The sequence below is a fragment of the Choloepus didactylus genome, chromosome 13 (genome assembly GCF_015220235.1).
Source record: "Choloepus didactylus isolate mChoDid1 chromosome 13, mChoDid1.pri, whole genome shotgun sequence".
Taxonomy (NCBI): domain Eukaryota; kingdom Metazoa; phylum Chordata; class Mammalia; order Pilosa; family Megalonychidae; genus Choloepus; species Choloepus didactylus.
The window spans coordinates 91,137,679-91,161,592 of NC_051319.1; the positions used below are offsets into that span (position 1 = coordinate 91,137,679).

General features: G+C 39.3%; 2 protein-coding genes across 6 annotated transcripts in view; one reads left to right on the forward strand and one right to left on the reverse strand.

Moving 5' to 3' along the window:
• The window catches only part of PPP2R2B (protein phosphatase 2 regulatory subunit Bbeta), a 495,413-nt gene that overhangs the window by 345,696 nt on the left and 125,803 nt on the right, over positions 1 to 23,914 (reverse strand). The window lies entirely within an intron of this gene.
• Positions 16,319 to 19,729, forward strand: LOC119507637 (ankyrin repeat domain-containing protein 26-like). The gene has a single exon (XM_037800856.1). It carries the CDS (start codon positions 17,034 to 17,036, stop codon positions 17,937 to 17,939), a length of 906 nt encoding a protein of 301 aa, XP_037656784.1. The 5' UTR covers positions 16,319 to 17,033; the 3' UTR covers positions 17,940 to 19,729.

Genomic DNA, 23,914 nt, shown 5'->3' on the forward strand with positions numbered 1-23,914 from the left:
GGTGGCCAGGCAGAGGAGCAGACAAACAGGAAGAAGACTCTACATGAAAGAACTTTGCCTTGGGCTTTGCACCTTCCTTCTACATATTACTGAGAACAGCCTTCCAGAATGAACATTTGCTCCATAACAAACTACCTTTAAGTCTTTTTCCATAGTACCGAGTAAGATTTTTACCATTTAACTAAGGTGGATAAAACTAAGAATAAAGAAGAAGTAAAAAAATAATGATGATGTTGATGGAAGCACCTACCATTTATAGAGAGGTGACTAGTACTAACACTATACTAAGTCTTTGTACACAATATTTTATTTGCTCCTCACAACTCCTCCATACCTTACTGCCCTGTTTAAAACTCTACAGGAACTCCCCATTGACTGTAGATAAAGTCCAAATATCTTATAGTTTAGGAGAGCCTCTACGGCTCCATTAACCTTTGCCTCTCTATCGGCCCCTCTCTTGAATGGCCTCATCCATATGCAAACACTTTTGGCTCTTTCGATGTTTTGTGCTCTCTCTTGCCTATGGGCCTTTCAAGATGTTTCCTTGGCCTGTAAACACATTTCTTCTACTGGTCACCCGGTTAACTCTTACCTTACTTCAAGCTGTTATTATCTTTTATGGGGGAGGCCCTCTCCAACTCTGCATAAACTAGGTAGAGTTCCTTTGTTGTTTGCTTCCATGGTTCACTCTATTTGCTCATTTGTAATTCATAATACTTGTAGTGACTTGTTCAATGTGCCTCTTTTCTGCTAGTTGTAATCTCTGCAAAGGCTGGCACCAAGCCTTCTTATTCAAAGTTGTTTCCTTATTGTCTAGCTGAATGTTTGATATTTAAGTAGACCTTGAATAAATGGAAATAAATTATATGCAAAATCTCTATATAGGCACTCCCATTTTATAGATGAGGAAACAAGGCAAGAGGAGTTAAATAACTTGCCCAAAGATATACAGTTAGCAAACGGTGAAGCCAAGCATTGAACTCAAGACTGATTCCCAAACTTATGTTCTCAATCACTCAACAACATTGCTTCTCAAAATTTCTTCCATCTACGACAGGAAAAATAAAGGCAACCACTATTGTGATAGTATAGAATAGTATAGAATATTTAGCTTAGAAAAACTGGTAGAAAAAGGTGTCAGGATTCAGGGAGGTGATCTTTCCGTCATCTGATTCAAGAGCAATGTGAGAGAAACTGGGCGATTTTCTGTCTTTCTGTACCCTGCACATGCTTGTGTACCTCCCTAAAATGTGGTTTATGCCTCTCAACTGTAGGTGGTAGTGGGTAACAGTCAACTACAGGTTCAGCTTGTAGTCCTCCCACAGATCTATGTTGAAAAAGAGAAACTGGGTTTCTCACATTTTGAGAGAGGTTGCCTAGGCAACAAAGACAGAACCAGAGCAACAGGCCACCCAGCTGAGACAAGCTGCAGCATCCATACCCTCCCACACTGACACCCACTTCTTAAGGAACTGCATTCATATATGCACACCATTTAATGGGTGCTGCTGGGAGCATTACCAACTGGACACAGTTTATGAAGGCATCCTCATGGAAAGCGTAAACATCACATCCTTGCTATGTGGTCAGGTGGCAAACCCAATGTTTAATTTATAGACCGTTCCAGAATTGCAACTTCAAAACTGAAAGTTCAGTTTCTCCAATTTGGTGATTTGTAATAATAAAGTTGGCCACTGGAGTAAACACTGTTTTTCAAAATTAGGTTAGACATGTGTGTTTGGAATGGCAATCCCTAACACAGCTCTGTCACTTAACAGCTGTTTGACCTTTGATGAGTTGCTTAGCATCTTAATCATGAATGTGTTCACCTATAAAATGAGAACTACAAACATAAATAATTACCAAAGGGAGTTTTGGGAGGAATAAGTGAGAAAATGCATGCAAAGTGCTTCAGATAATGTGTGATACATAATCAGCACTTAATAAATGAAAGTTAGAATAACTATGAGGGTGTATTTAGGTTACTGAAAAGGTAAATGGCAGGGGATTAGCAGTCTCTTCCTTTGAGCCCACTTGCTGGCTTAAGTTTAGTGTAACAGCAAGTCAGTGTCAAGTCTGCTCCTATGATAACTGCAATGAGGGCTGTAAACCCCTCATGGCGGAGGCTGTCTTCACCATGCACAGTAAAGCTTTTGCCAGGCCTAATGCTGAGTGAGGCGCACAGTGGGTGCTCAAGAAATGCTCCTGAAGCTGTCAACAGTGGGGATGTGCAGGCAGTTCAAAGCACTGTAGGTATCTGGGTCTTTAAAGGAAATTGTTCCATCCTAAGAATCATTAAACGAGTCCTCCAGGGAGGGCAGTAACAATGCACTACCTGATTGCTTTGTCAAAAGTACTTTCTGACTCAGTTACCCCACAAGAAATTCTGTTCTTTCTATATAACTGCATGACTGCCAGTCTCTCATAGGAAATGACTTTTCATGATGGCTCGCTGGTCCATGTGTGTGTGGAGGGAAGTGGCTGGCCACAGAGGAGAGAGCACAGAGCACGACAAAGCTCTATCAGTCTCCTCCCAGCTCACTGTTGGGTCCTCTTATGCTCGGTGTGCATGTGTGTGTATGTGTGTGTGTTTTGTGTGTGTGTGTGTGTGTGTGTGTGTGTGTAGTGAGGGAGTGGGGATGTCTGCAGTACTTAACAACCTTTGGAAAAAAAGATCCAAATCTCATTTAATCTATTAGAAGATGATTTTTCAGATATAACCTAGATTCTCAAAAAGCATTATATCCTTTAAATACGAAAACCTCTTTGGAGAGAATTAAAATGGAAAATGTGTAAATGAATACTTCTTGAAATTAAACCCTTTCTGGCCTAGCAGACCAAAATAGCCTTTTCTTGGGTGCAAAGAACAATATAATGGCTCTGGTCTCTGTTCCTGAGTAAAAAAAAAATATCAAGAGAGGAAAGTCCTAGGATGAATAATCTCAAATACTAATTCTGAAAAACTAATATTTGTGACTCATTCATATTGTAAATCATCCAGTTTCTGCTATTTTGAAAAACAAACCACATGAAGTACTAATTAATAAAAGATATCATGTCTTATTAATGTTCTCATAGTAATTACCAAAATCACAAATCCATCTGCTAAGTAGTCAGCAAACAAGATAAATGACTGTACTCAGTTAAATAGATTATCAAATGCCTTTGTGAGTACAATCTAATAGCCCTAACTAAACCACGAATCAAGCAGCTACTCCTTTTGCCACGTGGACAGGCAACAACAATCCCATCTTCCCATGTGAAGCAAGAACAGAGCAGTAGAGACATCCCACAACCTGCCCTCTCTGGAGAGAACACACTTTTACGCAAGAGTCAATGCTATCCATGTATCTTCCTTGTACATCCTTAGTACTGACACTTAAGATTTGATTTCTTAAAATGACACAAAGGAAAAAAACCAAAATACATCACCTAAAGTTAAACATAACCCCACTAGTTTCTGCATGTACAATGCACATCAGGGAGACTTCTCAGCTCCCAAAGCAGAGAAGAAATCTCATCTTCCTGCGAGTGTCCATGCCTTTCCATCTCTACTCCTCTTGTGACGTTCGTTACCTGGACATATTTCATGTCTCCACTCCTAGCCAGGCATCTTGAGAACAGAAGATATGTCTTCCTAGGCTTTCAAGTACAACGACAACAACAGTGGCAGTTGCCTACCATTTCTTGTGACTATAAATGTGTAACTTGGAGGTGTGTTTAATTTATATTCTTTCATTGGCTATTCACAATAGCTGCTCAAGGTAGTACATCTTCACTTAGGAAATGGCTTTTCTAACAAGGCAACTGAGGCTCAGAGAACCTAGGTCGGAAAGACTCTAAAGCTTGTGCTTTTAAACACATATTGTACTGTTCCCATCCAATAAAGTGTGCCTGGTCAGGGCCAAGTACATAGCAGTCATGGATAAATGTCTTGGTAGAAGTGAGTATCTTCATATCACTTCATTCCTGCATCCTCTTGTTAATTAAGGTTAAACCTACATTGTTTTTTGCTTTCCTGTGTACTTTTCCCAGTTGTGCCTGGTGTCATGGATTATTATTAATATTAGGTATCCAAAAACTGTCAGAAAAACTCCCCTTACCTTTTTACATCAGAAAATAAATGGCTCTCCAGGACTCTGCCTCCTAGTTCAGTGTCTGCCAAGATGATATTCACAATTGGGCACATTCGATGGTTTATCATTTGTGTTGTTGTTACTCACATGTTGGACTGCAAGAGATGGTAGGAGGCTGCCCAGTGTTCTTGGCACTTCCTCTAACCTCCCCTCAACATCCCAGGTTCCACAGTCACATGACGGGGGTGGGGAGCTTAGGGCCCGGTGCCACTGACTTCACAATAGTCAATGTTTCCCATTGGTGGGGTTGTGGGCTTTTGCTGATTTAGCCCACTGAGCACACAGTATTCTCCCTCCATCCTGATGATATTACCTTTACCCAACACTAGCTGCTTTACATGCAGCTCAGGCGCTGAGAAGAAGCACATCCCACTCACAACCCTAGAATGGAACCCTGGCTGGTTTACGCCACACCCATCTGCCTTATTGCAGCTGTTAGTTCAAGGCAGAAGACTCAGTTTGGGCCAATGAGAAATGAGAAGTTGGTTGCTGGGGCTTCTAAGAAAAATACTTCCTGGCTCAGAGAGCTACTAGGAAAGAGATTCTCTCTCCTTGGTGGATATTCATATAGAACAAGAGAGAATCCTAAGGTGCTGGAAATCATTTTGGAAATATGAAGGAATCCAGCCTATGACTAAGCAAGATCCACAGAAGATCAAGAAGAGAAATGAAAGGAATTGTTACTGATGAACTGCTGAGCCATTTAATCCAGCCTCATCCCAAAATCTGGGCTATTTCTGGATTTTTTCTCTACATGGGAGTCTGAATTCCCTTTTTTGATTAAGGACTTTTGAGTCATATTTTCTCTGACTTGGAACGAAAAGATTCTTACCATATATGGGTGACAGCTTTTATTGTTTCATGTTCATTATCACATTCACTTTTATTTTTTAAGCATAGCAAGTATGACAATGCTCTGAGAACCATAGGGGATCACTATTAAAGCTCATCACAAACCTTAAGCAGGAAAAATTTACCTATCAAAGCCTGAGTAGAATTGGTGATCTCATAATACCCTTAAGAGTGTGTGACATTAGTGAACTGGATTCCAGTCCATTCTTTCTATAGTAGTCATAAAGCCTGATTATGAGATCACTGCTCAACTGGACCAAGAAATAACTCACCCTAACAGAGAGATCAGCTCATCCCAGTACAATTCCACATAGACTGTTTTGGGTTCTACATATATTAAATTTTTTCAAATGAATTAATAAATGGCAGCTACTTAGGGCAAGAAGTCCTACCCTAAGACCCCTAAGCTGCCTCTGCTTACAAGGACAATTTGAAAATCATGACATTAGCATAAATAAGGGAATTACAGATTTAAATGCAAAACAATTTGTGCAAAGCATAATCACAGCTGTTTCACACTGATGTGACAGCTTGGATCTGATCTCTCAGAATTCTAGTTTAGAAGGATGGGCCTTTCCCAAGTGCTGGAAATTTTGGATATAAGGATAGGAAAGGGGAGGGCAACGGGGAGAGACTGGAACAGATGACACTGGATCCCTAAAGGGGATACATCCAAAGAGTGAGAAAATGAGATACAGTGATGTCATACTTGTTATCAGGGCCAGCTTCACGGGTGAGAAATTTGCACAGTTGCACAGGGTCCCATGTTCAGAAAGGGCCCCATGCTCAGAAAGGGCCCCTTGCTTGTTTCAATGACCTGCTATTGCTGTCTTGAGATTCTTAGTAATTTTTGAACAAGGGGTCCTGCATTTTCACCTTGCTTTGGGTCCCACAAATTATGTAGCCTATCCAGCTCATTATAGATCTTAGGTTCCCCTTTTTACTAAAATCACTAAAGGACAAAAAGAATAGAAGTTCTACCAAATAAATGCTTTGGGTTTTCTGTATGGCTCTTGTCTTTTGTGGCCATTTGTTCCTCCTTGACTGTCTCCTTTGGGTTGAATAAGTATTTTTATCATGCTATTTTAATTCTTCTGTTGATTTACTCTATTTCTAAAGTTATTTTCTTAGTTGTTGCTCTAGCAATTACAATATGCACCTTAATTTAATCACAATTTACTTCAATTAATACCAATTTAATGCCAGAAAACATAAAAATTTTATTATAATGTAACTCCATTCCCTCCCTCTTCCTTTGTGCTATTATTGTTATGTGTGTTACATCTTCATATGTTATAAACCTAACAATACAGTGTTAACATTGTTTTATACAATCTCATGCCTTTTAAAGAAGTTAAGGAATGAGAAAAATATATAGAATCTTTACACTAGCCTACAGAGTCTTTGTTTTGCAGTGCTCTTCATTTCTTCCTGTGTATTTGAATTACCTTCAGGTGTCATTTCTTGAAGGACTTCCTTCCTTCAGTGTATCTTGTAAGGTAGGTCAGCTAGCAACAAATTTGCTCAATCTTTGTTTATCTGGGAATGTCTTTATTTTGCCTTCACTTTTGAAGAATTGTTTTGTTGGATACAGAATTCTTGTTTGACAGTCTTTTTTCTTCAGCACTTTGATTGTCATATGCCTTTGATTGATTTCCAGAGCACTAAATATTTCTTACATATGTAAGATAATTTAAAATAATGATAATAAAAAAAACTACCATTGAAATAAACCACACAAATTGATTTGGAGCAAGTTTAAAGTGAACTCTCCAAACACCACCTGCTGTCTCTCCTGAGTCTCGTGACCTTTTCTCTGGCAAGGAATGACAAATATCTGATGCCTGCCTGTTTGTTATTAATCAATGTTCCACAACTGTGGCAGACATTACTAATTGTGAGTTTTTTCCTGCTGAGCCCAGACATGGCCTCAGAATCCTCCTCAAACAGTTCTCTAGTAAGCCATTATAAATCACCAGAGATGGCTCAGGAGCTGAGACCTCTTTGCCTTGCCTTCTTCTAGACTCCAAAGCTGGAATTTGTGATTCTTCATACTAACCATTCTGCTTCAACTCACCAGTCAAGGATTTGGATTTGATTTCCTGAGGAACATATCTTTTATTAATTGGGCCTCAGTCTCAGTGCCTTTGATTAAGCTTTTCTTCTGGATCTCTACACTCACTCCTTTGGGGATTTCATCCATTCTTTGATTTTAAATCCAATCTACTTACTATTCCTGAATTTGTATTTTTAGACCAGATCACTTCCCAATTTCCAATCAGTGACATATTACCTCTACTTAGATGTAGAGGTAATCTCCAATCCCCATGACCAAGTCTGAACTCCTGATTTCCCACCTGGAATCTGGTCCACCCCTACGTGTTCTTTCTCTTGGTTGCTAATAAATTTATCATCTCAGACTTGGAGTCACTCCTGAGTCTCCTCTTTCTCTCTCTCCCACCATCAGGAAATACTATTGGCACAACCTTCAAAACAAGTGAGAATCCTACCCCTTATTACCACCATCACTGCTGCCACTCTGGTTGGAGCTACCCATTTCTCACCAGATTATTGCAACTAGTTTCACTATTTCTAACTTTGCTGTTTTATAGTCTATATTCTGCATAGTAGCTGGAGGTATCCTTATAAAAAGTAAGGCCAATCGCATCACCCCTCCACACAAGGCATTCTGATGGCGTCCCTCTTCACTTAGGACAAAAGCCAAAGGCTTTCAATTACTTGCAGTACCATACATGATATGTCTTCCCAACCCCCTTAATTCTCTGAACTCATCTTCCTCCATACAGCCTCTTACTTCTTTTCTGCCATAATAGCCTCCTTGATGCTCCTGGAAAACAAGAAAACACCAAGCTGGCTTTTTGGGTCCTTTGTTTTGGCAGTTTCCTCTTCCTGAAATGCCCTTCCCTCAGAGATCCAGGTGGCTAATTCTCTCACCTTTTTATAGTCTGCTCCAGCGCCACCTTCTCAACACAGTTCAGCCTGACCACCCTTTCAAAATTACAAACCCGTCCTTCCCATTTCCCACTCCATTGCCATGACTCCTGGTTCATCTCACCCTGCTCCACTTTCTCTTTTGTTTCCAAAGCTTATCAGTTGTACTATACAATTTACTTATTTACGATCCTTATTGTTTATTGTCTGTCTCCCCCTACTCTAGAATATAAAGTGAAAGCGACAAGGATTTTTGCTTTGTTCACTGACATTCCTCTAATTTCTAGAAAAGTGGCTGGCACATAATAGGCATCCAAAAACACATTTGATATTCATTGGTGGGTCTGCATTTCTGATATAGCAGGTGTTTTTGAAGACATAGGCTGAGTGTGAGTGTAGTTCCCAAAGAAACTTCAGTGGAAGCACAGTTCAAAGGAATGCAAAGAGAATCTGAGATAAAGGGGAGTGTATAGCCAAAAAATTGACTGGGAAATGATGGCTGTTATATCCTCATTTTCGGCAATCATGGGGTACATTAGCATAATATTCAAGGTTCTAAGAAAGGACTTAACTTTATTGTTAATTTTAAATTTTGAAACAATCTCAAACTTACATAGAAAGTTTATGTGAGTAAAATGAGTAGCAAGAAGTTGTGAGTGAGGGCTCTGGAGATAGATTACATGGATTTATATCTTGGCTCTGTTATTTACAAAAATATTTCATGTCCCTAAGCCTTAGCTCTTTTATCTATAAAAGGGGGGTGGTATCTATATCATAGGTTTTGGGTTATGATTAAATAAGACAAGCAAGCAGTGTCCAGGATATAATAAGAATTCACTTTAAAAAATTATACAACTATTTGAGTGCCTATGATCTGCCAGGTCATATGCAAGTGTTGGAGATACAGAAGTAGAGATGGGCCCCTGGCCTCATAGAACTTATATTCCATTGGCAGAAGGCAGACCATAAACAAAATAAAAGATAAATGAACACTTTCTGATAGTGATACTAGTAAGAAGAAAATAAATCAGGGTTATGTGATAGGAAGAAGGGGATGGTGGCTGCTGTAGATGGGCTAGTCCAGAAGGCCTTTCTGAGGGGATATTTGCAATGAGAGCCGAAAAATAAGGAGCAGCAAGCGAAGATATGTCTAAAAGCAACCCTGTCCAAGGCAGAGGGAACAACAAGGAGTGAGGTGGAGAGGGGGAAATAAGCATGACTTGTTCAGGAATTAGTGAACAAGTGGCTGGTCATGGTGAATATGGGAGAAATAGAATATTTATAACTTTAAATAACACTAGCACCTCTGTGCTTTTACTTAGGGGAGGGCTCCTCAATTTATAATCCTTTTGGTGGAGGGAGAGGGGAGTAGTTCTAGAAGGATGCTGGCATTGGTCTGGTGGCCTGGAGATGCACTTATTGGTTCCAGGGGTCTGTGGGAATAGACGAGCCTGCTTTGACTGAGTTTCCCAGGTTGGGGTGATAGCTTTGCTATCCTCTTACCACAAAAGAAGGCAGTGGGGTTAAGGTGGATTCACTTCAGGGATGAAGTTGATGGGGATGGAAATTTTTTAAAATGCTATTGAAAAGATGCATAACGTGGGTCTCATTGGCATGGTGGTTTCCCCTGACCTCTAGATGCTCTCGTTCTTGTTGAAGTCCAAAATCACTTCTCTTAGTTGACACGTTAGTCTAAAAATACTCTTTTGGGTATTCTCTCTTGGGTATTCTCTCCCCACCTCTTTCTTTCTGGAGAGGCAGAGACCAATCTCTTAAGTACAACTAAATACCCAGGAAAATGCTCAGCAAACATCACAAGCTATTACTTTTAACTTGTAAAGGCTCAATTACTCACCATACCATAATTAAGGCCTTTTCCAGGCATAAAAACCTCTCCACTTGCCCAGGGGAGCGTAAATTCTAAATTCCCATTAGTGTTTATATGACCTTGCCAAAGTAGCCTGAAAATTCTGTCCCCCGTTGTGCCAAGGACATTTTTTTTTAGTGCTCCTCTTGTGACTGTCACTGAAAGGAGAAAGTGATATCTCTGTAACCCAAGCCAGAGCCTTCTGCAACAATACATTGGCAAGTGACAATGTGATGAAATTGTTTTATGTGTGCATGCTTTTGTTTCCAATCTTCATGTTTCTGAATGCAAAAACAATCTGTTCATTAATTTAAAACAGAATGGGAAATGGAGGTAAGAGGATTGCTGAACTCCCTGCAGCTTCAAGAGAAAATTTCTTAACAAGAATGCTTGCTCACAACTGGCTTCCTTGGGAATGCTCCAAGATAGCACCCGTGGCCCTCAAGGATCTCTCATTTCCAAATGGGCAGCATTGTCTTGACTGAAATGGGCCCAGTCAATTGTACCTTACGGCACCAATTCAAAGACTCAGGGGTTGACTGTTAGCCTGCAGGGATTTACTCAGATGTTATCTTTCTTCTTTCTCAACTTTTTGGCTTTGGCGCCTCTAGCAGAAGGTAGGCAAGAGGCATTAGGGTTAAAATTCAGATCACTTTTAGCTTCTAATCAGCAGGTTTGGGAAAAGCTTGGGTGGATGATAGAAGGGATGGAAATTGTTGTCCAAAGTAAGGTTTAAAAATTCTCTGTGGGTTTTAACTAGCTCCACCTTAGCTTGTTCTTTCAATACCAATGAAAATTGAGAGCTGACTAATAAATAAGAAACATGCCTTAATCTTAATGACTGACTAATTTATTAGAGATTATTGCCCCAAATCTTCAAGTTAAACTATAATTTAAAAGAGACTTGTGTGAGTGTGAGAGCATGTGTGGGTACATGTGCATCTGTGCACAAGCTTGTGTGCACACAGGTGTACATTTTGCTGGTTTTTAATGTGGGTGCCTTCAAACTCCAGCAGCCCATCCAGGTCCAGTCATCAGCAATAACCTGGTATATTTCTCATCATTCTTCCCCAGACATCAGGAGAGTTCCAGACTTCTTGGGTCTTCCTTATTACATTTGTACCAAATTGTCTGGACTGGCTCAACCCCTTCATTCAGTAACTATTCATGTTGCTGAATTGTTTTTTCTCATACTAGTTCACAATCATCTCTAGGGAACCGGGAGTCTCAAATTCAAGCCCTTTTTGTGTTCTAGAGCTTATCAAATTAACAGCCTGCACCTCAGTTTTCTATCCAAGTTTTGAAGGACAAATTGAATTATCTAAAGTTTCAAATCTTCAGGCAAGAGATGCCACAGTCCAGGTGGCTGAGTTCTTTCCTCCTGGCTGACTGCTTCTTTATGCACATCACATTTCTGCTCATAATAAACAAGGTCAAAGAGCAGTGAGAAAAGGAAAACTAATGGCATAGTGCATGCCAAGAGATATCTCGTGCTGATGTGTGTCAAGAGAACTTCCTTGAGAGGGATGGCAGGTAAAGAAAGTGGTGTGCTTCAGAGATTTTAAAGCTGTAGAGGTATAAAAGAAGCCTTGAGAATCTGGAAGGACAGCCTGGGAAACAGGGTTTCTTTACCTGTACCAGTGGTAAGCATGCTAAAATGTCCATATGGGAATTTAATTGTAGGCTGTTGTAATTAAAACAGGTTGTATTCTATGTTGGAATTATAATGCATTCTGTTTACTCTTTGAGAAAGTCTGTTTTTTTTTGTGTGTGTGTGTGTTTTTTTTTTGGTAAATATATATCCTTTGCTTCAGCAGCTGGGATTTGAAATAAAGGGGACTGGAAAATAATCCCATGTGTTTCCAATTGGATGAATTGTTTGCTTATAAAGTTATTTCCTAAGTATTTTTTTCAATTAACATATTAGATCCTTGAGGAATTCTCTGGGTAAACGCCCAAACTGCTCTTTAGTTAAGTAGAATACCACAAAGTCTGTGTCAGGGAACTCGATCTTCTGTTTAGGGAGCAGGTCAAAACTGCACCATAATTATTTGTTTTAAAAATCAAAAGGATTTTCATGATTGTTTGGGAGATTTATTTTTCATTTTCTATCAGATAAGCATTTTGGCCATGGTGCCTGATTCTTGAGGAGAAACAAAAGGAAAAAAAAACCTTATTATCAGTCACACTTGTGATGCTATTAACAAGCACTTTGTTTTCTTCTGAAATTTCCATTTCAGACAGATTACCAAGCATCCAGATAAAAGTGAAATGAAACACACATAAGGCAGGAGCACGTAGTTTAATGTGACAAACAGAACCCATGAGGTGCCCTGGAGTTAAAGAGGTCAACTTTCACAAGTGGGAAAAAAAAAAAAAAAAAAGTGGGGTGCTCCTGGGGAGGCTTTGGCCTCAAAGAATGTACGTGCAGCTTTTCTAGGTTTAGCTGTAGCTTAAAATTTTAAACTAAATATTTGAAACTTGGATTCTATTTCATTCAAGCTAAAAGAGAAATTGGAGAAGAGAACAAACATTTTCTCAGGAGTGAAAGGTGTGTTGAGGTGAACCAGGACTATTATTCCAACAGGGTAAAGCATGTTCTTCCAGATGGGCTGGTAAACGTCTGTAAATAGGGAGGGCTAACCTGGAACACAACCGTGGAGCGGACAAGACTTGCCTTTGGTGCAGAAAAAGAGATGGGAAATCACCACTCTCCTACTCCAAAGCATCCCTAGTTACCTACTGATTCATCTCTTTAAGCATTTATGTATTCGTTCTATTATTATTTATTGAACTTCTACCAGTTGCTGGGCACTGAAGCTACAAACAGTAAAAGAGACAGACTTAGACCCAGTCCTTATTGTACTTACAGTCTAATGAAGCTGCAGACAATTATATAAGAAATTACTATGGCATATGATCAATTCTAACATGCGGGAAGGCCAAGTAGCTCTGAGAGTGCTTGGTGGGATCACTCAACATTATCTGGGGACAATGGTGAGCTGTCAGAGAATAGATTCCTCAAGGAAGTGGCATTTTAGCAGAGGCCTTAGGGATGTTAGGTGTGAGCTAGGTAAATGAGGAGTGAAATGAAAGGAGAAAGAGAAGAGAAAAAGAAATTCTGATGTTATGTTGGAGGAACTAAAACAAATTTGGTTTGTCCTTGCTGTAGAGTTTGGAAGAATGTAGTAGAAAACATGGTTGGAAGAGTGAGCAAGTCTTGGAGCCATGCTGATTTGAGACCTGATTTCTGAGGTCTGCACAGGCTTAGATGAGATAGAGCTGGGTTTCGATCCCAGTTCTGATCTTTCCAAGCAAGTTCACTTCTAAGTCTCATATCCTCATCTGTAGAATGTGTGTTTTAGCTTCTCAGCTGCTAAACAAATATCATACAATGGGTTGGTTTAACAACAGGAATTTATTGGCTCATGGTTTCAGAGGCTAGAGGGCTTGCTTCCTCCCTGGGTCAGTATCTTCTGGCTGGCTGGTAATCTTTGGGGGTTCTTGGCTTTCCCATCCCATATCAATGCACATGGCAGTGTCTTCTTTCTTTTCTGGGTTCTGTTGACTTCCAGCTTCTGGCTTTTCCTGTGGCTTCTTTCTCGGTGGCTTTCTCTATAAGGCCTCCAGTAATAGGATTAAGATACATCCAGATTCAGTTGGGTCACAACTTAACTGAAGTAATCTAATTAAAAGGTCCTATTTAAAATCTGTTCACATTCACAGGATTAAGGTTAAGAATATGCTTTTCTGGAGTACATAACTCCAAGTTACCACAATGGGGATATACATACTTCATAGGATTGCTCAAAAAATTGAATGACAGAATATGACTATACATTGGGGATAGGAGGTATTCAATATAAGGGAGCTATAACTGTTCCTTTATAAATGGTTGAATGTTTCTCCTGCCACAGGTATTGGCATTCCAACAAAGGATAATGTCTCAGAGAAAGTAAGCTCTATTATCATTCTAGACATCAGCAAGGATATAAGCGCTGAAATTTTGGGGTGGGATACCCTCCTGATGGGTCTCAGCTATTTAATCTTTATGAGAGTTTAGCCCCATCTTTAGTTCAAGGAAAGCAAAGATTTCTCAAAATAAACAGTGGAGTCACTTGCTAAAATACCATTTTAGGCATTGTGTCCACCCATCAAAACACTCATTGTCCGGGTCATTCATACGGCTTCAGAAGATCTCCAAATCATCACCACATCCTCCGTCTGCCACAGGAAGTAAATGAAATAAACCAATATATGAGATACCTTCTTCTTGTTATTAGGCTTAAGACTTCTCATAAGCTGGGGAGGGGCACTAGGCAATTATGGATGTTTCTTAAAAATGATAGGCCTATTGAGATTCTTACAGTCCTTTTGATTGCTTTTCATATCACAAGCCTCAAACAAACAAAAACTCTCTCTACAGACAAATAGAGAATAGGAGGGCACTCACAAAGCAGAAAAGATCTGCCTGAGCAGAAATGATTAAACTTAGGGGCTAATTTCTTTTAGCCCCATAAGGATGTGGGCTTGGTTTCCTTGTGTGAACTCCGTAAATCCCTGCACTGAGAACTAAACTCCATACCAGGCACTGGGGATCATACAGATAAAGACATACTTTATGCCTGCCTAGAGCTCATGATCTACTTGGCAAGACAAATAACCAGCAATCTCGCATTTTAAAAACTGTTTTCCATGGGCCAGCTTCTGTGCCAGTGCAAAATATGCTTCATATGTTTTATTAGAGTTCATTCTCCAAGTATCTCTTTGAACTAGGCAGTATTAACTTCAATTTGCAGATAAGAAAATTGAGACTTAAGAGCTGGGATTGAGCTGAACAGTCTTACCCCAGAGTCTTGCTTTTGAGTGCTTGCTATACAACTTCCTCATTCCTTTTAGATGGAAATAGGATTTTGCGATGTGTGGTACTAACTGTACTAACTACCAAATACTATACAAGCACAGAGAAGGGGATTTTGACCAAAGGCAGAGAAAGAGGGGAGGAGAGAGGGAGCCAATGCAACTTCCAGGGGAAGTGGCCTCAGTCTTGAGGTTAGAAGGCTGAGCAGGAGTTGGCCATCAAGAGCAAGGGAAAAGGAGGGGTCCTTTCTGGTGCAGTGAGCAGCAATTATACCTTCAGGGAAGATTAGAGAAGGAACAGCAGGGAGCTCAGGACAGCTCTGGGTTATCTGTGTCAATAAGGAAAATGTGGGGGAAAAAGGATCTAAAATTTAGGTCTATTTGGTTTCTGAATGGATACTGTTTTTATTTATTTATATCCTAGCTTGTTCCACAAAGGTTTGGAAGTAAAATTAATCCCACAGTTTTTATGCAGTGACCTTCCTAATTAAGTTTTTCTCAGCACTGTCACTCTCATCTTTTGTAGTCCCTGAGCCGTATGCAGAGCGATTGGAATGAAGTTGAATTGCATTTACATACTTTGAGCATGCAGTAAGTAGCTAGCAAGGGCAACTCATCCCAGAAGCTTGGTGGGTGGCAAGGAAAGCTGGGCCTTAACGTTGCTTAGATTTATATACCGTATTTCACTGAATCTAAGATGTCATTAGTTTTAGGGCATGCTATTACTTTATGTACTACTAAGAAAGAAAAGATGCTGCAAATTAAACTATGACACAATTTTATGTCACCATCTAATACAAGACACAATCTGATTTCAGATATGATAAAATGTGAAAAATCTGTACATCTTTAAAGAGAAGATACATGGTGATGATACTGTCCCCTCAAAATTCTCAAAATGATGGTACTCTGAGGGTGAGAGAAAATGAGAACATATACCATTCTGGATGGCAATTTGCCCAACATTCATAAAACCTAAAGATTCTTCAAAAGCTTTGTCCCAGCAATTCTACCTCTAGGAATTTAACCTAAAGAAATAATCAGCCCCGCGCCGCCCGTCGCCCGCGCTCCGCCTTACGTGCTGCGGGCCGCGAGTGTGCGCTGCTCTGCGCCCGGTGGCCGGGCGCTGGGAACCGGCTTCCGGTGCCCCCGCCTCCATGCTCACCTCCCGCGGGGCGAGGTAGAGGCCGGCGCGCCGAGTTGGCGGGGACGGGAGGGAGGGAGGCCGGGGTCGCTCCCGGGTAAACTTGGCTCTGTCTCCTTTCTCCGGAGCCGCTGCACAAGGAGCGCCAGGCCGGGGCGGAGTGCGGGCTCGCGCGGCAAGTGAGCGCCGAGGTCACGAAATGGATTCCAGTGAACAGGAGACCCAGAAAACGGAAACGAAGGGAGAACGAAGAGGTGTTTGAAAAGGCTTGTTTTATGTCCCAGCATATGGTCCCTTCTGGAGAAAGTTCCGTGATCACTAGAGAAAAATGAGTGTCCTGGTGCTTTGGGATGTAAGACTTGTCTCTGAACTGCAATCTCTGATGATCTTGGTTTGAATAATAATCCACAGAAGACTTTTTAAAATAGACCGCTCTGCATCTGGCCTGTGCCAATGGCCATGCAGAAGTGGTAACTCTCCTGGTAGAGAGAAAGTGCCAGCTGAACGTCTATGACAGTGAACACAGGACAGCTCTGATGAAGGCTATACAATGCAAGGAAGAGGAATGTGCAACCATTCTGCTACAACATGGTGCTGACCCAGATATTATGGATGCCAGTGGCAACACGGCTCTCCACTATGCTGTCTGTGCTCAGCATATACCAATAGCAGCCAAACTGCTTTCATACAATGCAAATATTGAGGCAAGAAACCAGGAGAGGAAGAACATTCTGAAGAAGACTCTTTGAGCAGGCTTTCTATCACACCTGGCATTGATGATTCATGGCCTACACCAGATGAAAAAGACTTCGATTTTGATCACAAGACTCTCCCCAAACCAAGCTTAACAAAGCTAATGACTGCTCCTCAGCAATTCAGGAAAAACATAGAAGAATATCGTAGCATTGTGAGACCACAAAATAGAACTTTGTTGGCGGACAGTAGTTCTGATAGTGCACGTGAAGAAGATGTGGTTGAAACTCTCCAAAAGTTGCCAGTCAGAGTCCAGGGCCTCCCTCATGCTGCCTTTCCATCACCTGACCCTCTTCTAAAACCTCCCCTCGAGTCTTCAGCAGTCCCTGGTGCTACAAAGGTCAAAAAGCAAATGAATTCTGTGGATGATCTTGATGACTTAACTCAGACATCTGAAACATCTTCAGAGGATTGTGACTTGCTTAGCCCTAATTGTAAGAATTCTGTGTTGCTAATTGAACAACTTTGAATGGTTTGTAAAGATTCTGTTAGCCTATTGAAAATCCAGGATGCAATTCTTTCATATGAAACAGTAATAGAACTTAAAAAAAATCGTTGTGAACTACTTACAGAAAAAATTAAAACAACAAAAAATAAAGTTAGTGGTCTACAAAAGGAGCTATCAGAAACCAAAGAAATGAAATCACAGTTAGAGCATCAAAAAGTGGAATGGGAACTAGAACTTCGCAGTTTGAGATTTACCTTAAAACAGGAACAAGAGAAAAGAAGAAATGCTGATATGTTGTATGACAAAATTAGAGAACAATTAAGAAGAAAAGAAGAGCAGTATAATGAAGAAGTTGAAATGAAACAACAACTTGAACTCACTCTTCAAACACTAGGTATAGAGTTGAGGACTGTAAGAAATAATTTAAATCAGGTTGTAGAAGAGCGAAATGATACCCAGAGGCAACTTTTTCTAGAACGGAGTGCCAGAATATTACAAGAAGGAATTCAAAAGGCCAAAGAAATGGCTCAAAAGAAAGTTTCTGATAGTCATGAGAAAGGAGAAGATCTTTTGCATAAAAATCATATGTTGCAGGATGAAATTGCCAAGCTAAGATTGGAAATAGACACAATGAAAATTCACAACCAGGAAAAAGAAAAGAAATATTCCGAGGACATGAAAATTGTAAAAGAAAAAAATGATGACCTTCAAAAGACATTAAAACTGAATGAGGAAACATTAACAAAAACAATATTTCAGTATAATGAACAGATTGATGTTCTGACATCACAAAATGCAATGCTAAACTCTAAATTAGAGAGTGAAAAACAAAGCAAGGAAAGACTGGAAACAGAAGTTGAATCATACCGTTCTAGACTGGCTGCTGCAATAAATGACCATGATCAAAGTGAGATATCAAAAAGCTGAAACTCACTTTCCAGAGAGCAAAAGATGAGTGGTTTCATTTACAGGACAAAATTAATTTTTATGTGTCTAACCTAAAAGACAACAATGAGATTCTTTCTCAACAGCTTTCTGAAGCTGAAAGTAAATTCAATAGCCTAGAAATCTAGTTCCAGCACATAAGACATGCTTTGAGAGAAAAGATTTTGATTTTAGAACATGTACAAAGAGACCTAAGCCAAACCAAATTTCATGCTCCTGAGGAGGAAACATGAGAAGGTTCTGACACTATTGGATTAACAGTGACACAAAACCCCAAAGAGTGCTCCCATGTCCTCAAGGGGCTCCTTTAATGTAATTCACTTCTGTCAAATTTTCTTTTCATGGAATTCAGGTATTCAGGAATACAGTTATTGTTTGGCTAGCACAGGAATTTAGGTGCCAGGAAACAAGAATTTTGGATCATTTCCATTGGAATAATAAGAAAAAGTAGAAAATGAGTATTGGTGATAGACAGTCAAGGTAAAACAAGAAAAGTTTCAGAGGAGAATCAAAGATTTTTAGGGAGATCTATGAAGATGAAGAAAAATAAACTAAGCCAGAGTCATCCATACCCTAGTTCCTTCTTTGAGAACAGAGAGCATGAAATTTGGCTTACAAGATTTTGCCAGTGTTACAGATGTCTTCCCACTCAATGAACAGAAGCTTCATGACACCATGAAACAGGGATCAGGCAAAGGGTTTTGTCTGTTTGTCTGTTTTTTCCCATTCAAGCTTTCCTTTCTTATGCGAGGCAAGGCTAAGCTAAAGTCAGATGTCATGCCCATTCCTTCAATCCCCCTGCCAATGGAAGAAAAGTAGTCCAAGGGTTCAAAGTAGTCCAAGGTTCCTGACTTGTCATGGCTTCCTCTCAAAGAGGCAGACATCAAAGAAAAGCCCTGTGGATATGGGGGTGATCCTTATCATTTCCCATCAGTTCCAAGGTGGCATCTAGTCACAACATTTTTTTTCTTTGGAGCACCGAGGGACATTCTTTTTCTTCACTATCCTAATAGAATCACAGGAGATAAAGCAGTACAATCTCCAAGATGGCTTTGGATTAGAGATTGTCTGCATTTGTTATTTCCTCCTCCCTTAGTATTGTCTGTCTTCTCAGAAAAAGGCACTCAGACCTTGAGAGATTTCCTTAATAACAGATAATAGTCACACCCGACTAATTTTATGTGCTTCTTAGAAGAGAGGCAAAACAGCATATGTAAAATACAAGGAGCTCTTCAAGACCATAATGCTACACTAAGTTTTACTTCTGAATCATAGAAAGGTCCTGAATGCTCATTGTGTAATATTTTGAAAAATGTAGAAAAGCATGGAAGAAGAAAATAAAAATTGCTCATAACCCATCACTTTTAAGAGGGCAAATGATAGCCTGAGGGTCAAATCCTGTCCAGTGCCTCTTTCTTCCAGTATGGCCCTCAAGCTAAGAATGTTTTTTATGTTTTTAAAGGGTTGTAAAAAACAATAACAATGCCTACCAGGATGACAACAACACACACACACAAAGAAGAATATGTGACAGAGACTTTATATGGCCCAGGAAGACTAGAATATTTACTATTTGACCCTTTACAGAAAACATCTTCTGACTCTTGATAGAAAGTAACAACTATTATTTTGGTGCCTTTCCTCTCTTGAGTACCTGTGCAAATTTTTAAGAAAAAAATCTGTGATAATCTTTGATTTTGTATATTATTTTTTCCTCCTACTCTAATACTATGTCATGTACATTTTACCCATCATTAAATATTCTTCAAAAACATGATTTTTAACAGTTGTATAACATTAAACTTGATTTTTTGCTTCAAAAAAAGTAAAACAATTAAAAGAGACAAAGGACACTACATACAAATAAAAGGGTCAATTCATCAAGAAACCCTAACAACCATAAATATTTATGCACCAAGCCAGAGTGCCCCAAAATTCATGAGGGAAACACTGAGAACACCAAAAGGAGAAGCAGATAACTGCACAGTAATAGTTGGAGACTTCAGTACACCCAGAACCCTTCAATCTTGAAGATGATTGTATAAAAATGTAGCTTGTGAGGAGTGACAATATTATTGGGAAAGCCATATGGACCACACTCCCCTTTGTCTAGTTTATGGATGGATGAGTAGAAAAATGGGGGAAGAGAAAAAAAAGGCACCCAGTGTTCTTTTTTACTTTAATTGTTCTTTTTCACTTTAATTTTTACTCTTATTAATTTTGTGTGTGTGGTAATGAAATATCAAAAATTAATTTTGGTGATGAATGATCAACTATATAATGGTTCTATAAACAATTGAATGTATGCTTTGTTTTGTATGACTGCTTCGTATGTGAATATATCTCAATAAAATGAATTTTAAGAAAAGAAAAAAAAAAAGAAATAATCATAAGAGTTTATAAGGATGTCATCACATAATTGTTTATAGTAGCAAAAAAAAAAAAAAAAAAAAAAAACAACAAAAACAAAAATGAGAGAGAGAAGAAAGCCTAAAATCTTCATTATATACATTAAGTTAGGGTTATACAATAGGATAAAATAATGATAGAGAAATATTTATGTAGATGGATTTTTTTTCTATAATATGTTAAGTCTTAAATATCATGTTAAAACATTCATTGAAGGATGAAATTACTGCTGTGAAAGAAAAATATATTTCATTTCAAATCAGCATAGGAGTAAAGTCTTGAATGATATATATCAAAATGTTAATAAGGATGTCTGGATGAATTTTTGTTTATATTTTTTTCTTGTCTCTATATTCTAATTTTTCTAAAATTAAAAAATCAAAAGCTAGTTAGATGTAGGTTTTTAATATATAAAATGAATGTGGATAATGGAAAATCAACTACCTTGACTTAGAAACTTCATTTTCTATGGAGTAGGACCCTGAGTCTTTCCTGTTTCATAAATGAACCTGGCCCAGACCCCAGGTGGTTCCAAGGAAGGTCCTGGTTATAGGATTTGAAAAAAGTTGTTTGATTCCCAGTTGGAAATATGGCTTGATCATCCTGGAGCTTTCCCTTAAAATGAGAAAATAAACACCCCAGGCCACAACTATGCCAACAGGGCCAGGGAATTAGAAAATTGCCGGGGCATCTCAGTCCGAGGCCAATGTGAAATCCTGAGCATCAGGCAAAGCAGGAAGCTGAAAGGTGAGATGACAGGGCCCAGGTGGAAAAGACCATGGGTCTCAGGAAGCCGCCCTGGGTAAAGATAAAGCCCACCTAGCCCCAGGCCCTCTGTTGATCAATTTACTTATTTATATATTCATCACTTTGAGTTTTGTGTTCTACAAGTAGGAGGGAGGGTGATGGTCAGAAGTCAAGGTTAGGCCTCAAATTTTACCTGGCTAAAATGGTAAATCCTCTATATCTTTCTCTAAGCACCACACCTGCCATAAGTTGAGAGGTTTCTGCAAGTCATTTATAGTTCTTCACAGATGAAGAGGTAATTTCAGATGGATACATCATTGGTGGCCTGGACCTCACCTTATGGATAAAATGAAATATTTTATCATCTTTTTATGAGGTGAAATGATTTTCCCAGAGGGGACAGGAGCTACTTTTTTTTTGACTGGCCAATCACAGAATTCCTTTTTGAATAGGAAAGACTGTAACTATGCATTCTACTTCTATGTTTTACCCCCAAAACCTAGTGAGTTGCCATTCTGATATATATTTTTTTCAATATAGCTTTAAGTTTCTTCTTTTATTACTTGCTTTTTAAAAAAATAAACTGTCCTTTATGATTTCCATTATACATCTGACTCTTCCTTAACTTAAAACTCAGTTCATATAAAATAGTTTTACTTTGCAATCAATTTTTCTCTCTTGTTTATAGACTTAGGTTTGCCATTTCTTTTTTGTCAGCTCTAAAGATTCGATCCATTTGTAATCTTTGAATATCTGCTTAGTATCTACTTATCTACCTACCTATCATCTCTCTTTCTTTTGCATAATATTTGATGTTGTAACCTAAAAGAGTAAGACAAAGATTTCTACGGATGCAGTATTCTAGGTCAAGGGAAGGGGTCTAGCACTCGGGGGTCAAGGGTAATCTAGGAGGCATGTGCTGTTTGTCTGTCTTGTATCACTCCCCTCCTTGTTTGGATAATAGCACCCGCACTTACTTGGGGAAATGATGTTTCCTCACCCCATGTTGTGTTAATAGGGTTGCCAAACCCAGTTCCCTCCCCGATCCAAGCCTGGCTAATCTGAGTCCCCATCTACCTGGCCAGGATAATTGACTAAGCTCTGGGCACCTAAACCAAACACAATAACAGGAGACCTTCTCTGAAATATCTATTCTTATGGACACCAAGGAAGGTGAATTTTTCTCTTCTCTTTCATCTTGGATTATGAACCATGAAAACACAAGTTTGGAGATAAACCCTACTCATTCCACCCAGGAAGGAGAAGCCCATCGGCAGAAAGGGAAAATAAGGCCAATACCAGGGCGCACAGTGACAGACATACTTAATGCCTTGTCGTTAGAAATGGATGCCACTTCCATCCCTTGATTTCCCAACAAAATCCCTTCCCTATTTTGGTATAAGCTTGTTGGAATTGGGTTTCTACCATCTGAAACTGCCCAAGTTCCTGGTCCTGGCACTCTGAATACCTTCCAAATCACACTAGGCACATGCATAAGCTCTCTATGCATGTAGAGTTGCTGTGCTAAGTTGAGCACTCTACCAGAAGAACATCCAAACAGATATAATGTTATTAAGGTAGCATTAAAGTGTGGTTATCTAAAATATTATGAATGACTTCAGTCCAAGCACTATATTTTCTATACGCTATAGTCTTACCATAGAAGTATTCCTTGTCTATTGGTTCCTTGTCCTGGAGATCAGATGTTAGTCTAAACTGATACATTTGCCTTCTCCCAAAGTAATTAGATCTTCCATTTTCCCTTGCCAAAGACCCCCCGCAGTCAGAAGGCATGGGTTTCCTGATGTCATGTTTTCTTGGTTCTCAAGTGTACCAAAGACCATTTAGAAAGAAAAGTATTATTAGGCTACTTAAGATGCAGCAAGATTTTACAGAAATCCAGGCTGAGTTTAGAAGGCAGCTGGAAAACAGGACACTCCTCCTCCCACTATCTTGCCTCCCAAACAAATGCCATATGTCTGTTCACAGTGCATTCTGGCTCACTGCTATGTGGTTGACCTTCGATAGGAAAAGGATGCCAAAACCCTTGGGACCTAATTTTCCTTTCAGCTCATTGTTACAGTCATATTTAATATGACTGAGGAAGAAAAAGAAGATTATGACAAGCAGGCCTGGAATTCTTTAAAGTACTCTATCAATGAGACAGATTGAACACATAATGGTATTTGTGATGGTTCATAGAGAAAAGAGCCTTTTGGGGGCTTTGGAAAATGATGCTTCTGTTAGGTAAGGATGTTTAGAACCACTTCAGCATGTATCATCTGTAAAAAACAAGGAAATGGGAACTTAACAGTTCCTTTTTCTATGTACCATGAGTCCAACTCCAGACTCACATATTTAATGAAGAACAGTTAACATAGGGGTTTGGCACAGTAAGGTGATGGATCTTCTTAGTACATCAGTAGAGTAAATGGAATTTTCCCTCAAATTAAAATAGCTTTGTTTTTGCCCCTGATTATAACATGGATACATGATTGCTGTAAAAAAAATAGTAAAATCATGAAGAGAAGTATAAAGAGGACATTAAAAATCATCCAGATTCCTACCACCAAAAATAGCCTTGATAACAATTTGGGGAACATCTTTTCAAGTCTTTCTCATAGAAACCAAATGTTTTCTTTCTTTACCACCCAAAATAAATCAAGTTCAAAGACAGAGACAGTTAAAGGATGTCTCCCATGCAATGTAAATTATAATAAATGATGATGTGATACACTTTTTCCCCCTCACTTGTGCAGCTACTTCTTTAGCATAAATGCCTACATATAAGATGGCTGGTT

Bases quoted from the DNA above. Each gene is read 5' to 3' on its own strand.
- LOC119507637 (XM_037800856.1), top strand. From the start codon at position 17,034: ATGGTTTGTAAAGATTCTGTTAGCCTATTGAAAATCCAGGATGCAATT.